This window comes from Podarcis raffonei, chromosome 6, assembly GCF_027172205.1.
Source record: "Podarcis raffonei isolate rPodRaf1 chromosome 6, rPodRaf1.pri, whole genome shotgun sequence".
NCBI classification, from domain to species: Eukaryota; Metazoa; Chordata; class Lepidosauria; order Squamata; family Lacertidae; genus Podarcis; species Podarcis raffonei.
Window position 1 is genome coordinate 23,625,608 of NC_070607.1, and position 18,005 is coordinate 23,643,612.

The window sequence follows — 18,005 nt, forward strand, 5'->3', positions numbered from 1 at the left end:
CACCATAATTCAAAAGCATCAATTCTTTGGCGATCAGCCTTCTTTATGGTCCAGCTCTCACCTCCATACATCACTACTGGGAAAACCATAGCTTTAACTACACGGACCTTTGTTGGCAAGAGGTTCTTTCTCCTCCCACAATCTCCACAATAACCCTGTGAGGTAGGTTAAACAGAGACATACATATGTATATTTGCATATGAGCAAGGGGTGTGTGTGTGTATTAGTGATGCCACAACACTGCCATAGGCAGAAGCCTGTTTTTTCTAAAATATATACCCGGCTTCGTGCGCTACCGAAGAGTTCTGTGCCGCTCGGCTGCTTGCGGCTGTCCATAGACGAATCTCGCTTTACCTTCCAAGCTAAGCGCCTCCCTCTCTCAACCATTCATTGGAGAGAGAGAGAAACAGACCTTCAAGAGGGCGGGGGCAGCCTTCAACGTCTAATTGGCTACCGGGCGCCAATCGTGCGATCCCATTGGCTGCCAGGTGGGAGGGGTGGGGAGGCGAGGGTCTCTCCTCTCTCTTGTCTTCCCTCCCCCGGAATAAGATGGCGGCAGCCGTCGGGCTGAGGAGCTTTTACAAGGCGACGGGGCGCCTGGTAAGGGGGCAGTGCAGTGAAGCCCATGAGAAATGGGCGAGTGGGGGGAGGTTAGGGGTGGGTGGGTTAAGAGCAGCTCCTCAGTCGATCCCGCGCCCCAGCGATCCTCCTCTGTGGAAAGCAAGAGATCTGGGAGGACCTTGCCTTGAAATCTGCCAGTGATTGCGGGTGTTTGAGCGCCTTGGTTGCCCGCCATATGGTTGCTCAAGGCGGCTTGCAAGGATCTGAAGGGACACCTGAATCAGGGTCGTCAGAAGTAGGGGACTGTGGTCGATCCTCCTCCCAAAAGCGCCCCTGTCGGTAACACCTTAAGAGATCTCTGCTGCTGCAGTAGGTAGAGCGTGTCATATTAGGGAGGTTGAACTAAAATTTTGCAGATTTCTCCCATGAGCAGGGTCTTTAAAATACGTTTTTGAGGTGCGAGGAATTCAAATCTGCTCTTATTTTTGTGACTGGACTGCATTTGGCTTGGTAGATCTGTGTCCCATTTTTTAAAAAAGCACATAAACTAGTTTTGCAGAACTGAAATCGTGTTAATCTTACCATCTGAGAATGTAAGGCGATAGCGAATAAGAATGACAACATATATAACACCAATCCTTTTTAATGGTTTCTGCGCAATTTGTTGCACGTTTTGCTTAGCCAACAAAGCTAAATTATATTGATGTAACCAAAATATCTTTTGCCTTACAACTTTTTAAGCACTCCTCAGTTTTTGGAAGTTGAAGAATTCAACACCCCCTACCATTGCTGCTGTCTTGCCCATTTTTGCAGTCTTAGCTCTCTCAAACCTCCCAGTATAAAATCTGCCCTGCCACATTCCTATTTGTATATAAGGCTTTTGAAAACAACAGCAGTTTTAAACCGATTTGTTAATGAAAGATGTTTTCCAACCACTGTTAGTGCTGGTGGCTTGATGGAGCTTCCATGTACAGAGGCAGCATACCTGTGGGTAGGTCCCAGATGTTGGGACAAATACTGGTGGTTTGAAGACAGGCAAGGTCCCCATTCTGCTGAGTCTAGGTCTGATCGGTGCCTGACTGGGAGGTGTCTTGGAAGCCCCATGTATGTTGCCTGAGGTTATATGATGAATATTTAGAAATGTGAAAAACGAAAACCCAGGAAATTATGGTTAAAAAATGTCAAGTTGTTTATGTTTTGCACTTAGCCCTCTGAAGAACTCAGGGCAGCTTATGTATGGTCCCCAGGCAGTCTATACAAACAGTAAAAAAAGGAAAGGTAAAGGACCCCTGACAGTTAAGTCCAGTCACGAACGACTCTGGGTTTGCGACGCTCATCTCGCTTTACTGGCCGAGGGAGCCGGCGTTTTTCCACAGTTTTTCCGGGTCATGTGGCCAGCATGACTAAGCCGCTTCTGGCCAAACCAGAGCAGTGCACGGAAACGCTGTTTACCTTCCCACCAGAGTGGTACCTATTTATCTACTTGCATTTTGACATGCCTTTGAACTGCTAGGTTGGCAGGAGCTGGGACCGAGCAACGGGAGCTCACCCCATCACGGGGATTCGAACCACCATCCTTCCGATCAGCAGGCCCTAGGCTCAGTGGTTTAGACCACAGCGCCACCCACATCCCTCCTGCCACCTGCATCCAAACTTCAGATCTTGTCACAGGACCTCCTGCCATTTCTCTAGTGGCCTGTCCTTTGTGAACCCACTGAGGGACTCTTGACCTGACATTTGTGGATGATGATTAGATTCTATGTGTGTCTTCTCCATTTGTGATGAACACTATGAACAGGGGTATTTTACAATGTATTCAAGCTAGCAAATTTTTGTTAAACTGATATCATAGAGTTGGAAGGGACCCCGAGGGTCATCTAGTCCAACCCCCTGCAATGTAGGAATCCTGCCCGCAGCCATCCCTGGATGGACTCGAACCACCAACCTCCTGGTTAACAGCCAGACCCACTGCGCCGCAGGGGACTAACTGCAAGTACATCCTTCACTTGATTCTTATCTACGCACATGCAGATTAATCTGGCATACAGTCAGAACTTGATAACTTGAATTGGTAAACAATATGCATGTGCTTAGTTAAGTCTAAGCTTCTTTGATAATTCCCTTGAATTCCACTGTGAGCTGTGGCTATTGTATGATAGTCCGATACCTAATCCCAGTGTAAAGGATTGGGAATGAGAACAAGCCTGCTGTGTGGATCTTGGTGCGGCGTTTTGATTTCATTTAATGTCTGGTGCAAGTTTGTGTGTGGTTTGCAGGATTTGTGAGTTGAGATGCTGCTGCAGTCTACTTTGACTTCAGATTGTGTAAAAAAGTTTTGGCAGAAGTTTACTTCAGAAAGTAGTTAATACGCTGATGATGGACACTGAAATTGCCAATTTCAGTACTTTATTCATGGGTGCTTATGATGGTATTGGGGTGGTTATACATGACCACACAACCAATACTGTTTACACTTGCAAATGTTTTTGGAGTGGACATACTACCGTATTTTTCACTCTATAAGAGGCACCAGACCACAAGATGCACCTAGTTTTTGGAGGAGGAAAATAAGAAAAAAAATATTCTGAATCTCAGAAGCCAGAGCAGCAAGAGGGATCGCTGCGCAGTGAAAGCAGCAATCCCTCTTGCTGTTCTGGCTTCTGGGATAGCTGCACAGCCTGCATTTGCTCCATAAGATGCACACACATTTCCCCATACTTTTTAGGAGGGAAAAAGTGAGTCTTACAGAGCAAAAAATACGGTACTTTGTTTCTAGTCAGTGCAATCCCTTAGCATCCTGCTGAAATCCTGTAACTCTTTATACCCCAAATGTTCAGGCCTATTGTTTTGTCCAGCAATACTCCCCTCTCCCCCATAATGGGCTAACTTTGGGAAGCATTGCAGAAGAACCAATAACATGGAATGATGTTCTGATGGTCCTGTAAATTTCTTCCTAGTATAGGAGGGAAGAGAATTTGAGAAATCTTTACTCGGAGTTAAAGGTACCACATTTAAACACGTAATTGCCAACTTTCCCACACAGGCTCCTCTTTCCTGGACCTGCCAAGAAGATCATTTCTCAGTTTTTACTATGTGAAATGCTTGAGGTACTTTGCGGGACCTGCTGCACTTCCTTATTAGGAATCCCAGCGGTTAACTTTTGTTTTAAACCATTTTAGGTTGATTCTAAGGCATCTTGATCTCTTTTGGGAAGCTGTGCCAAACAACAACTCTTTGAGTATTGTGCCGTTTTTGAAATGGAAAAACGGTGCCTTGTATATTATTCTGCAGATGCTCTCTCACTGTCCTAAAGACTTCAAAACTGGACTTGGGAGCAGGACACCCTCTGTGACTCCTCCCACCATTGATGGATGGATGGGACCTGATGCATTTCTGTGGCTGAGCATCCCTCCAGCTTCTCAAAAGAAGATCTTCTGCAGCACACCTGCTTCTTTGCATTCCTCCACAGCTTGAGAACCTCAGCATAGGAATTCTCCTTCCCTTCCCACTATTTCACTAAGAAAGTAATAAGCAAATACATGCAGTTTACATCCAATGAGAATAACATTGGCAATAAGATTACGTATCTGTGCCCTAAGTAAGTAAGCAAGCACCTATGGAAGCTAATCAGTTGCACCTTCTCACTGCTGATTTTGACCTAATTGCAGCATTAATCTAGTTGTGATTTTGGTAAACAATATTGTAGCGATTGGGACCATAGCTCAGACAGATTGCTGGTGTGGTTTTTTTCTTTGTCACCCCTTCAAAGCTCTGATGAGCTTGTAAGATACAAAATGGCTACCTCTTCAGTGCTGGAGCATGGTCCATAGATGCACTGCGGGCGTGCATTTCCTGATATTGCCCAAAACTGAAGAGAAGGGGGCAGCTTCTCTTTATACGGAACTTCATGTTGACTCCAAAGCCCACGGCCCAGAGCTAGTGGAATCTGATGGTAGTTTTTAATATGGTTGTTTACATTTCTTCTATACAGGCCCCTGAGGATTTTGAGGACAAATCTTCACTTTTTTGTTAACTTCCAATGAACACACAATATGGCAGAATTTGCCTTCTGAAACAAAGCAATTAATAACAATGAGTAAGATGCAAATGATAACAACTGCTAACTTTAATTGTCATTTTTCTCCCCCAATAATAAGTTGCTTCTGTGCGCTTTCAGTCTTGCTTGTCTCTAAGGCTTGGTTTTTGTTTCCTTTGCCAGCTCTGCGTCCACCGTATTAGATTGTACAGTAACTTCCGTTCGCTAAAGGCAAAATACAATTGTGGGCTTGACAAGCCCTTATGGAGGTATCGAAATCCACACCGATTGTTCAGAACAACTATTGGTGAGTTTCTTTCACACATGAAATTGTTTTATTTTATTAGGAGTTCTTGTCACTCCAAAGAGAGGCAAGCAAACAAGGAAGGATCAACACATATACTTGGAGCAATCTCAATTCTCCAAGTGCCAGGACTTATATAGCCAAAATGGCAGCCAAAATGGAGCCATGGACAGTGAATGGTGTCCCGTTAGGGCAAATGGGGCACTGCCCTCCCAGCTCCAGTCTTTTTTGGAAGCCACCACTGGGTATCAGCATACTTGGGGAAATCCCGAGGTTTGCAAAAAACCTAAAAGAGAGGGGAAGAGGAACAAACTTCATGCATGGTGGAGGAGTCCCAAATAGCTCAGAGAAGACTAGTGTGTTCAGTGGCCATGAAATGCTGACTGAGAGAGGGTGGGGGGGGACTGGTAGTGGGGTTTGAATAGGATGGAGTAGCTGAAACCCTGAAGCACTCCATTCTGCAGTAAGCATCACTGAATGTAGTCTTGAGGTAAATTATGCAGCAATACATAGTTAATTCACAGAGCCCAAAACAACATGGACCCAAAGTATCTTAAGGACCATCTGATAGTTTTTACTTCACTTCAAATTACTGAGATCCTCTGATGGGGCACTGCTGGTGGTTCCCCGTGCCTTCACTAGATACCAAGTATTTCATGGAGCAAGCCCTGCCCTGCGGAACTGCCTGCCACTAAAGGTTTGGCAGGCACTGTCCCTGCCTTCTATCACATCTTCTGAAAATTGTTCAGATGGGCCTTCACAATCAGAATTTTAACCCACCAGTACCTGCTGTTGATGTTTTATTGATATTTCTGCTTGGGTTTTATGGGAGTGGTTTTATTATGTTTTGTGTGCATTGAGCCTCCTTTAATATACTTTAGGAAAGTGAGGTTTATAAATATCTACATAAATAAACTTCTGGAACTAAGCAAGGCCGATGGGAGACTGCCTTAGAACCCTGTGTACCCCAACTTGATTCCACAAGTGAAGAAGATTGAGATTTAAATGTAATAAATAGGTTAGAAAGTGAGCACAGTATTGCACTTCTAATCAGCAGTTGTTGGGACCTGACTCTAATTGTATAGTTTGTACATAGAGCTACTCCATGCTGCTGTTCTGTTGTTTTGTTTGACATTTGTTCCCTTGTCTTTTCCCCCCAAGTGTCACATGGCCAAATTGTCCAGTTCAAGCTCTCCGATATTGGAGAAGGGATTACGGAGGTGACGGTGAAAGAATGGTAGGTTCACTCACTTCATGCCACAGGGCTCCCTTCACCTTGCACTTCCCTGAAAGTTGGAATAGCGTAGGAAAGGATGTTCGAGTTGTGTTAAGGCAGGAATCGCATTGTGTCAAGAGGGCCCCTCACAAAATACACATACAAAGAAAAGGACATTGATAGGTAGAGCACTCCAAAGCTTTCAGTCTGCAGGTTAAAGTTCTGCTCCTAGCCATCACTGTTGTCACCTGGCAAGGATTGAGCCATATAGAGCAGAGCCCCATTTTCTGACAGCAACTGGCACATGGCCCACTATGAGGAGAAATGGTCCCTCATATTTGAAGGCCACTAATTTCAATAGTATAGCTTGAGGTCGCATTCTGCATGCATTCGACTAAAGAATAGTAAAGGTAAAGGGACCCCTGACCGTTAGGTCCAGTTGCGGACGACTCTGGGGTTGCGGCGCTCATCTCACTTTATTGGCCAAGGGAACCGGCGTACAGCTTCCGGGTCATGTGGCCGGCATGACTAAGCTGCTTCTGGTGAACCAGAGCAGCGCACGGAAACGCTATTTACCTTCCTGCCGGAGCGGTACCTATTTATCTACTTGCACTTTGATGTGCTTTCAAACTAGTAGGTTGGCAGGAGCAGGGATTCGAACTGCTGACATTCTGATCTGCAAGTCCTAGGCTCTGTGGTTTAACCCACAGCGCCACCCGTGTCCCTGACTAAAGAATACTTCCACATAATTTTGGAAATATCTTTCTGTATCCACGGAAGATAACAGTGAGACATGAGGAACAACCAATTGGCCAGAATTAGAGAAGGATGAGAAGGTGGACCTCAACCACCTTGAACAAGCTCTTTCAACCAGAGGGTCTTTCCACACACTGTGCCAGAAAACATAAAACTGAGTGTGCATTGGCAGTTTGAAAGGGGGGGGGCTGAGCTATGCTAGGGGCCCCACATAAATCAAGGTTGCCACAGCAATTGGATGGAAGGTGAGGAAAAGCAGCTCCTTTCCTGAAACATCAGCAAACCGTGATTTTACTCAATGCTGCCAACCCATTTCTGCCATATTTTCCATGGTTCTACCTGCAGCACCTATTTGGAGCACACCGTCTTATTGAAAGAATAGCATTAAAAAAGGAGAGGTGCCAATTGTCCCATGGTTCTTTGATAACCCTCCGGCTTCTCTGCCGTGTATGTTACACAGGTCTTTCTTTTCTCTTAGGTATGTAAAAGAAGGCGACGTCGTCTCCCAGTTTGACAGCATCTGTGAAGTCCAAAGCGATAAAGCCTCTGTCACCATCACCAGCCGTTACGATGGTGTCATTAGAAAACTCCATTACAACTTAGACGAAATTGCCCATGTGGGGAAACCGCTAGTGGATATAGAAACAGCTGCCTTGAAAGGTAACATCAATGGATTTCATCATTCTGTCAGGATGTCTGTATTGGTCTCATAGAATCAAATGTGAAATAGGTAAATGGGGATTTTAAAAAAATAAAACCAGTTCTTGTTTCCAAGTGCTTTGCAAGTTGCAGGAGGTTCTTCACTAGGCAGGGGGTGGGGGGAGTTTTATGCGCTTCTCAATTCATTTTTAGAGCCTGGTCACTCAGTTACGTTATAAACAGAAGTCAGGATTCAGAGAACCATTTCAAGTGTGTACAAGGGCTTTGAGCAGCAGACTCAGGTTCTTATTTCTTGTTGGCCATATACAAGTCTTGGGCTTGCGTCTTCTCCCCTTCTTCCTCTTTTGCAGGCCAAAGGAGCAGGTTGGAAGCTTCTGCCTTGCATTTTATAGAAACCACTAGGGCATCTGAAACCTGGGAAATTCTGGCCTGGTTAAATTCTGGTTGGTGAAAATAAGGCAGAATCAAACCATACTTTCAGGTCCTAGCTTGTTCTCAGAACCAAAAGCATAGTTCCCTCCATTTGTACGTCACAGTGGTTTAAAATCAGAAGCATCCGATCTTGTCCTGCTGGCATGGAAAAGACGAGGAGAGGGGAGATAGACTGCAGCTCCTTCTGAAAGTGGGAAACCCTGGATTCCTGTACCTACAAACCCAGTCCACGTCGCAAACTGCTTTGGGTTGTCTCAAAAGCCGTTAGCTGTCTGCTTTGCTATGACTCACCAATTTCTGCAGAGCCACAAGCCTAAAGTCCCTTTGAATGCATGGAGCGAATTGTATACAGTGGTACCTCGGGTTACATACACTTCAGGTTACATATGCTTCAGGTTACAGACTCCGCTAACCCAGAAATAGTACCTCAGGTTAAAAACTTTGCTTCAGGATGAGAACAGAAATCGTGCTCCGACGACGCGGCAGCAGCAGGAGGCCCCATTAGCTAAAGTGGTACCTCAGGTTAAGAACAGTTTCAGGTTAAGAACGGACCTCCAGAACAAATTAAGTACTTAACCCGAGGTACCACTGTATATCTTTGCACTCTGGCCAGAGACGAGGGCAGGCTGAGGGCAACTTGGAAGCTGCCTCCCTTGGGGTCTTGTCCCACATCACTCCAGCGATGTGTGAAGGAAGGAACCACCATGCCGTAATCTAAAGACGCAAGCGGTTTCATCTCAGACGTGCCAAAGCTGAAGCAAAATAAACTGGCAGCATTATCACTGGACCCACGTTCTCTTTTCCCTTGAAAGCCGCTTTCACTGCTGCGTTTTAAAGTTGACCCCTTTGTGTCCAACCTGCAGATGTCGCTCCCGAAGAGGACGTGGTCGAAACCCCTGCCGTGTCTCACGAAGAGCAGACCCACCAGGAGATCAAAGGCCACAAAACCTTGGCAACTCCTGCCGTCCGCCGCCTTGCCATGGAAAACAATGTGCGTTCCCTTTTCACTGAAGCGGGCTGCCTTGCGGTTGATCTCTTTTTGCGAAGAGGGATGCAGGGCCTGGTGTAGTGCATTCGCAAGCTATGCTAATGTAATGGCTAACACAGCGATTGTGCTAATGTAACGGCTGGCCAGAAGGTTTGATGCTTCGTGGCAGGAGTAGGTAACTTCTTGGTGGCTGAAGGTGGTACATTGCCTTCCTGTATGTTATTGCCCCACCTCCCATATTGTGGGCTGGGCTTCACGGCAAGCCACACCCACCACATGCTATATTGTGTCAAACGCAGTGGAGAGGCTTGCTGGAGATTAATGTGGGCTGAGAGACACCATGGAGCATGGAGAGGCTCTAAGGACTGCATTGCAACACTCGTAACTTGATGAAGTGGCTTGCATGGCTAGCGTCAGGAATTTTGAAGCCATTCACTTCTTGTGCGGAATAGTTCCGTTAGAACACAAGAGTCTCTTAGTGATATACGATACGTGTGACTTTGCACGCAGTGCGGCGCCCTTACCCATAATTGCACACAACGGTGAGCCCCTTTTGTGCGGGAGATGTTCTGAGTCCCATGTCATCAGGAGAAACCCCTTATGCCGCTCCCACAATCGGGAGAACCTTGGAAGAAGCCCCGAAGCAGCCTGGTCCATCCTCAAGGAGTTCCTTGAAACACAAACAGGGAGTTTAAAGTGTGAGGCAGGCCGCGTAGTCCCATCTGCTGTAGAATCAGACTTGGAAGGTGCCCACAGCCAGAACAGGAAATACAGGGATGCAGGTGGCGCTGTGGTCTAAACAGGGCTGTCTTAAGCATATGCAGCGCCGGGGTGCAAAGATCCGCCCAGTGCCCGCCCCCCGGTTGCTCAGTCCCAGGCACGCAGGAGGGCGGAGCCGGCTGGGCACCTCAGTGTCTCGCTGGCTCAGTCACCCCCGAACTTGCGGCACAGCAGAAAAGCCTGCCATGGCGCTGCGCCTCCCTGCTGTCCCCGGAGCTTGTGGGGCTGGCAGCAGGGAGAAGCGCTCTTCTCCCCACCGCCAGCCTTCAGACCAGGTCCGGGGAACCGAAGCCCGGGGCGCGCCCCGTGCTTCGGTCTGCAGGCTGCTGCCCGCAAGCATTGCGAGCCCGCGGGACCTCCCGCCGGGCTTGCAAGGTTTGCGGATAGCTTCCTGAAGCCTGGAGAGCGAGAGGGGTCGGTGCGCACCGACCCCTCTCGCTCTCCAGGCTTCAGCGAAAGCCTGCATTCGCCCCATAGGACGCACACACATTTCCCCTTCATTTTTGGAGGGGAAAAAGTGCGTCCTATAGGGCGAAAAATACGGTAACTTGCCTGCCTTCTCTCACATTTTCTTTTGCCAATTCAATAAAAACGACGCGTTTCCTCTACTCATGCCCTATATCCAGAATTCTTAAGCTTGTGCTCTTATCTTTCAGATTAAACTGAGTGAAGTTGTTGGAACAGGAAAAGATAACCGTATCCTCAAAGAAGACATTCTCAATTACTTGGCCAAACAGACGGGAGCTATTTTACCTCTATCGCCAAAACCTGAAATTGTTGCGCCGCCGCCAACAACACCGAAACCTGCAGCAGATAAGCCAAAGACTCCAAGAATCCCTCTGCCCATTTCCAAACCTGTCGTAATTTCACAGAAAGATAAAACAGTGGTCATTTCAGGTAAATACATTAATGAAACCTCCTGAGGATCTAATATAGAACAGCATGTGTAAAATATTTGTAAAGGGCAACTGAACAAGTAAAACATGAATATTTGTTTCTTGATTCATAGCGAAGCACACTGCTGGTGTTTTCCCGCTTGTAATGCCAGTAGGATGTTGAGGAATGTGCTGCAATTTTTTGTTACAATTAGAGATGAATCCAGGAAAATGGCAATGCAGAATTTTTGAGAGAGCTCATTCAGGCACTGATACTTATGGAAGCTTCCAAAGACTGGCAGGTCTGCTCCCCGCTCCCATCTATTCTCATATTAATCAGGAATCACCAGATTATCTTCCTGACTCCTGGAAAATTAATCCAGACACTGTCTTGGTGAGACTTCTAAGCCTTGGCATCCAGTGACATCTCCATGCAACAGGGCAGGGGAGAACAACACCCTGTTGTGGTGCAGTGCCAACATAGTGTATTTTCTGGTTACCCTGGTACTCTGGGTAACCAAACCATAGATATGGCCACGTGTCGTTCTCAAAACGTCTCCCACCCAGGCATTGATAAAGTCTGCACCCACTTAGCCTCAACAGTACAACAGCCTTGGATGCTGTAATCTGTTCATTGGGCAAATACATTCTTAGTGTACTGCAGTCTTCTGCAAATAAATAAGAAGGTATTTTCTCATATGGTTTCTCCCCCAGAGTTTCTCCTATGGCTTACTGTAGTCCCATCTGCAATATTTAGCCTTTTTAATAGTTTTGAAGCGACGCAGGTGGCGCTGTCAGTTAAACCACAGAGCCTAGGACTTGCTGATCAGAAGGTCAGCGGTTCGAATCCCTGCAACGGGGTGAGCTCCTGTTGCTCGGTCCCTGCTCCTGCCAACCTAGCAGTTCGAAAGCACGCCAGTGCAAGTAGATCAATAGGTACCGCTCCGGCGGGAAGGTAAACAGTGTTTCCGTGCACTGCTCTGGTTTGCCAGAAGCGGCTTAGTCATGCTGGCCACATGACCCGGAAGCTGCACGCCGGCTCCCTCGGCCAATAAAGCGAGATGAGCACAGCAACTCCAGAGTCGGCCACGACTGGACCTAATGGTCAGGGGTCCCTTTACCCTTTACCTTTAATAGTTTTGATGCCTATGTCTGAGGTTGTCATCGTCATCAGTTAAGTGGCATATAAATTTTGTTAAATAAATTTGAAGGAAGATGGAAAGCAAGGCAGGAAACCGGGACATCACTGGGCGTCGTTTTTCCTCTTCTTCTCCCCCTTATTTCCAGGATTCCAGAAGGTCATGGTGAAAACCATGTCTGCAGCGCTGAAAATTCCTCACTTCGGTTATTGCGACGAGATTGATCTCACGCAACTTGTCCGGCTGAGGGAGGAGCTGAAACCTGTAGCACTCGAACGTGGAATTAAGCTCACCTTCATGCCTTTCTTTTTAAAGGTGAGGCGGAACCAGCAGGCCTTGCTAATGTGCAAAACGAGAGGGGTTTGTAAGAATCTCAAGCTGTCCGTACAGTAGTTTTGATAAGATGCAAATGCATCAAATTGTAATAAGTTTCAAGGGAGATAATTAATGTATATGTCCTGGTGATTTTTGTGGACAGTCAGTACAGAAATCTATATAATAAATAATAAGAGTCCTTTAACTGGTAGACAGCACTCCTTCTTACAGGCTGTTACACCGACAACATATTAAGTTTTGCACGTATGCTTGGCTGCAACCATAGACTGACCTTTTTTAAAAAAAACTTGATTTTTTTTTTCATGCTTCTCAAAATATTTTGAAAAGTATGAGGCGTAGTCCTGGTCCTCTTTCAAAATGCAATTCTTTGGGTTGGGGTGCCTCAGGAGTTGTTGTTGTTGTTATTTGATTTCTATACCACCCTTCATCAAAAGATCTCAGGGTGGTTCACAATAATGTTGTAATTAACAAAAAGGATCTTCCATCCAATAATTTTTTCCATTGAATACCAGAAATTACTCTGATTGGAGACATTTCCACTGAAATGCTAGATAAAGAAAAGCCTATGGGCTTCTAGGCACTTTTATTTAAATGAGGGGTGTGATTTTGAGTGTGTGTGGGGGGGGATAAATCCAACTCACAGAAGGGCATTTGATCCAGCAGAGGCATTTGCTATTGAAAGAGGAGGGGAAGATGATTTCTGCCCATTCCCTCCTCCCCCATCAGCTCCAGTGAGTTGGGGGACGTGCCGGAACAGGGAGAAAGGAGAATTGGCAAAAAAATAAAATCCCCTCCTCTTGCATTAGTAGGCACCTATGCTCAATCAAAAGCCCTTGGGAGCCTAGTAAGTTGCTTTAAACTGAGTCAGACCATTGGTCCATCTTGCTCAGTAAAGTCTGCACTGATGGGCAGTGTCTCTCCAGGGTTTCGGACAGGCGTCTCTCACAGGGTTACCTGGAGATGCTGGAGCTTTCTGCATGAAAAACGGATGCTCTACCACTATCTCCCTATGTACACGTATGCAGAAGCTATGTTGCACAGTTTCTGAAGCATGCAGCCTCTTGGCTCTGGCTACTAGAATAATCACATTTGTCTTTCTTAAAAAATATTTAACAGGCTGCTTCTTTAGCCTTATTACATTATCCGATCCTCAACGCTTCGCTGGATGAAAACTGCCAAAACATCACTTACAAGGTTTGTATATTGACATTCCTGTCACATTCTTAAGGGAGATCCAGCTCTGTTTTATGATGATTAGATACGGGGAGGGGGTGTTAGGGGAGGGGTAGTACCTCTGGTGGGGGACATGTTGTGCTCCTTGTGGGGTAGTTTGTCCACCTTGGGTCGTCCGTCCCCCCCACACACTTGGCTCTCACCTGTGGCTCCTCAAAGTTGTCAGCTTGTGATAGTAGCCACATCCGGGAATGGCTTTGACTGGCCAGCTAAACCAGGTGAGGGGAGCCGATAGGCCTCAGACTCCTGGGGTTAAAGACTTCCCCTGCGTGCAAAGACAGGCTCCAGTGGATTGAGCGGACAAGACCAATAGGGGACGAGAAGACAGTTTCTACATGGGGGGCAGATGGGGCTCATTAACCTAGAAAGGGAGCCCGTTGAGGAGGGGAGAGACTCCATCAGGCAAGTCCTCCTTCCATCTGCCTTGTCCCACCCTCTGCTTCTCAATGTGTATTGTATTATTTTATGTACTGTGGCTTGCCCTTGTTCTATTGATTATAGTTTAGATATTATTGTAACTGTTGAGTGGATTTCTGTTTAACTTTTATATGTTGATATTATTATACTATTCTAATTGATTGTTGAATGTTACTTTTTTGAGGTAGGCTGCCTATTTTAAAGTTATGTTTTATTATCACATTTTTGTATTGCATTAGATTGTTATAAGATGTACATTTTTTGTTTCTTCAACTTGTACACCGCCTTGAGAATTGTAAGATAGAAAGGCGGTATACAAATTAAAAATGAGGATGAGGATGAAGGAAAACTCTGGTCCTAAACCTCCACTGCCTTGCGTGATATCTTCAGGAGAAGAAAAGGCTAAGGAGTAAACCCTGCACAAATCTGGAATAGAGTCCCTAAAGTGGTTGGATGGTGTCTTGGACGCCTCCTTTTGGCAACGCCTGCAGCCAAGCTGGTGCCAAACGTATTGCTTTGGACTGCATCAGTGAGGCAACAACATCTTCTTGTCTGAGCAGCCCAGGATCTCTATGCACACTAGCCAGGCTTGCATCCCAGGGTGGTCACTCAGGTGCTGCTAACACAGTGGTTTGACTTCACCTGTGGAGGCGCACTCCATTGTCTCTCATGATTGATGCCAACAAGATACAGGAAATTATAGTTTGTACTGCAAGCAAGCAGGGTGCTTATGGGAGTACCTCAACAGCAGTTTGCAGCTTACATAGGTTTGTTGTTGTTGTTTTTTTAAAAATTAAAGTCCTGTATTTTATCTCAGGAGTTCAGAGCAGCGTATGTGGTTTCCCCCAACCCCATCTTATCCTCAAGTCAGCCTGAGGGAGAGATCAATTCACCCAAGAGCCACCCTTTGAGCTTTTGCTGGTAGACTTGGAATTTGAACCCATGTCTTCCCGGCTCAGTTGACAGTACTGGCTGCATCTAGCATTGCATGAATTGAAGTCCAGTTATGGAGCAGGAAAGGGAGAATATATTGGTCGTGCCTTCTTACATCTTGAAGAGAAATTCTGTCTTGTCCAAAACAAAGAGGAATATTTTTTATATATTCATTCATTCATTCTAGGCTTCTCACAACATTGGAGTTGCTATGGATACAGGGCAAGGCCTAGTTGTCCCTAATGTGAAGAATGTCCAGGCCTGCAGTGTATATGAGGTTGCTTCAGAATTAAATCGCCTTCAGAGCCTGGGGTCTGCGAATCAGCTGGGAACAAGCGACCTCACCGGGGGAACATTCACACTCTCCAACATTGGCACAGTGAGTTTAAGCAGCCTTTAAAATCCAACTCTAGAAACATACCTAGCCATATTGTTTTAAATACAACCAGGCCACAAACTATTACCCCATGGGGGAGGGAGAAACTGGTCTAGCTTTGGGGACTAAGCCCCTGGGAGGACAGGGGGTTAGATGAATGAATATTCAGTTATGTAAATACCCTACTTTTAAGCTGAAAAAGGCTCCCACAGATGGATAATAATATCAGGCTAGCAACTCCCATCATCCCTGGCCCATCAGCCATGCTTAGGGCTGAGGGAAGCTGGAATCCCAACAATATCTGGGAGGGTTTGGATTCCCCATGCCCAGCTTAGATGATACCCACCGCTGCCAAAGTAGATAGTCCTGTTGGACTTCATAACAGGGCAGTGGAGCCTGATGGTCTCTGTGGTGGGTGGAGGAGGGGTGGCGAAAACAGCTACGAGTGGAGATGTCCATTGACCTTGCAGTCTGCTGTTGCTTCTCTTCCTCGCAGGACATTTGGAATATGAGAGAGTGGTATGGGCCCCCCCATGAAGAGTAATGGTGTTATGTACAGTGGTACCTCGAGTTACATACGCTTCAGGTTACAGACTCCGCTAACCCAGAAATATTACCTCAGGTTAAGAACTTTGCTTCAGGATGAGAACAGAAATCGTGCTTTGGCGGCGCGGTGGCAGCGGGAGGCCCCATTAGCTAAAGTAGTGCTTCAGGTTAAGAATAGTTTCAGGTTAAGAACGGACCTCCGGAATAAATTAAGTTCTTAACCCGAGGTACCACTGTACATGCGAGCACACATAGCAAACAACTCAACATGCACAGCTTCACCCATGGGCTGGGAGGGGGGAATTGTTTCCCCCAAATTAAAGATCACCCAATACAGATGTCATCAGAAAAAAATGCTTGTTTATTTTATTTTTTTATTTTCCAGATTGGCGGTACCTATGCAAAACCCGTAATTCTTCCTCCTGAAGTAGCTATTGGCGCTCTGGGGAAAATACAAGTATGTTGATTCTGAATGATAAACCTACAGTTTCAGTATTGATCACTCCCATACGTTTTTGAATGCATTGTCACGACCGTATTCACATTTTGTGAATCTTAAGTTTGGCCTCATTAAGGGGCAGTATTTCAATATGAGTAGGAAAATGAGAGTACCCCTAAACATTTTTAAAGAAAAAAAGCAGTGGTCACGACGCTCTGCAAGCGTTTGTTGGTTTTTACCTAGGGGCAGTGAAAACTCAAAGTGTTCTGATTGTGAGGAGCGGCCAGATTTTGAACCAGTCTTGCTGCTGTTTTACAAAGGCGCATTGTCCTGCTGCAGTCACTGTGAAGAGTCAGGGCTGTGGATGAGCACTTGCTCCACAAAGCCCCACAGTAGGGGATGGGTTTGGATTGCTCAATAAGCCTACAGCCCCAAACATACTTCCTAAGGTGTAAGCCCCATAGTGGGAATTGGTTTTGAGAAAATATGCACAGGATTGTTCTGTAAAAGTAACTTGAAATACGAGCATTTTCCTCAATTGCAGATTTGCTGTCTGCTCAGTTGAGGCCTTTAGAGAGAGAAAAATCACACAACTGACTGTTTTCTGAGTGACACTATTGGTTTTGTGAGGCAAGCTTTCAGAGTCAAGAGGGGAAACACTCTCATCTGACTAATTTCAGGGCCTCTTGCGTATCCAGGGCAATAGCCAAAGGTGTTAGAGAGTTCTGATGTATTAACAATACTCCATTAGTATTCTCTCCTTTTCTTCCTGGATTTTTTAGGGCCTTCCTCGGTTTAATGCGAAAGGTGAAATATTTAAAGCACAGATAATGAATGTGAGCTGGTCGGCCGATCACAGAATTATCGACGGCGCAACCATGTCCCGTTTTTCCAACTTGTGGAAATCTTACTTGGAGAACCCTGCTTTCATGCTGCTGGATTTAAAATAAAGAGGACTAATGCATGGGTGCATTGTTTAAATTTTGAAACTGCTGTCAAGCTAGCTATGCTAGCAAGTGTCCTTAAATACTACATTTCACAATTCAGTGTGTGAATTCTGTGATCACATACAAGGTGTGATCAATAGGCCTTTCTGATCACCGGTCAGTGTACTGATTAGCTGTTACATTTTGTCAGGCTGAGTAGGTTAGTTTGTAAATTATTAGGCTAGAGACCGTCATACCAGACTGTTATACTTTGGCTCTTTGGTGCGGCAGTGAGAAATCTATGTTGATAACAGGCCATATTCCACCACACTGACATTGCCAGATGAAGGTTACTAGCATTTATTTTTTAACTGCTTCTGCTGTTGGTAGATTAATCTTTTCTCAGAATTTGATTGGAAACAGGGTTTTCTCTTTCACAAAACAAAAGGGATGTTACCAAGTTTCTGATGCAACAAACGCACAAATCATGTTCAAATAAAATGCTTTTATTGCTTATTTTATTAAATACACAGCGATGGCCTTTCATTGGTTATTGATGCTAACGTTTCTTTTCCAAACGTCCTTTCTGCCTAAATTAATTTCTGTCGGCAAATGGGAGTATGTCCAATAGGAGTAAAGTTTGAAGCTCATACAGGGCACAGCTTAGCTAAGGAGCCATAAATGAAACTCATGCAAAATGGAGGTTCTTCAGAATCCCAAGTGCGTTGACTTTGGACAGTCATTGGTGCTCCATATCAAGATGGTAGGGATAGGTATTTTGTGTGAAATCTAATGAATGTAACAGAGGTGCCCAAAGGATAGTTTGCACAATACGTTTGTTTATTTCGCTGTCCCCCGCATGCTGCTGTGGACCAGGGGCACAGACCCCTGGGGGCCCAGCTCTTTTGGGACACCACCCCAATATTTTGGGGGGCCCAATGTCCAAAAAACAGGAGGAGGTCTGAGCACGGTGCAGCTTCCGTAGCCAGTTCCTCCTCCTCTTCCTGCTGCGGAGGGGAAGGGGAAGGAGGGTCCAAACAGCCCCGTGCCAA

At 45.8% G+C, this 18,005-nt stretch overlaps 1 protein-coding gene across 1 annotated transcript; it reads left to right on the forward strand.

Annotated features, from left to right (window-relative positions):
* The first annotated feature begins 495 nt into the window (after window positions 1-495).
* On the forward strand, window positions 496-17,479 carry DBT (dihydrolipoamide branched chain transacylase E2). Its single transcript, XM_053391622.1, has 11 exons — window positions 496-600; window positions 4,781-4,904; window positions 6,063-6,138; window positions 7,352-7,533; window positions 8,829-8,956; window positions 10,390-10,630; window positions 11,896-12,062; window positions 13,200-13,277; window positions 14,854-15,045; window positions 15,974-16,045; window positions 16,810-17,479. Exons 1-11 carry the CDS (start codon window positions 550-552, stop codon window positions 16,975-16,977), a joined length of 1,479 nt encoding a protein of 492 aa, XP_053247597.1. The 5' UTR covers window positions 496-549; the 3' UTR covers window positions 16,978-17,479.
* The last annotated feature ends 526 nt before the right edge of the window (window positions 17,480-18,005 follow it).

Bases quoted from the DNA above. Each gene is read 5' to 3' on its own strand.
- DBT (XM_053391622.1), top strand. From the start codon at position 550: ATGGCGGCAGCCGTCGGGCTGAGGAGCTTTTACAAGGCGACGGGGCGC. The intron at 13,278-14,853 runs GTTTGTATATTG...CATTCATTCTAG, and splicing joins GCCAAAACATCACTTACAAG to GCTTCTCACAACATTGGAGT. The intron at 16,046-16,809 runs GTATGTTGATTC...TGGATTTTTTAG, and splicing joins GCGCTCTGGGGAAAATACAA to GGCCTTCCTCGGTTTAATGC.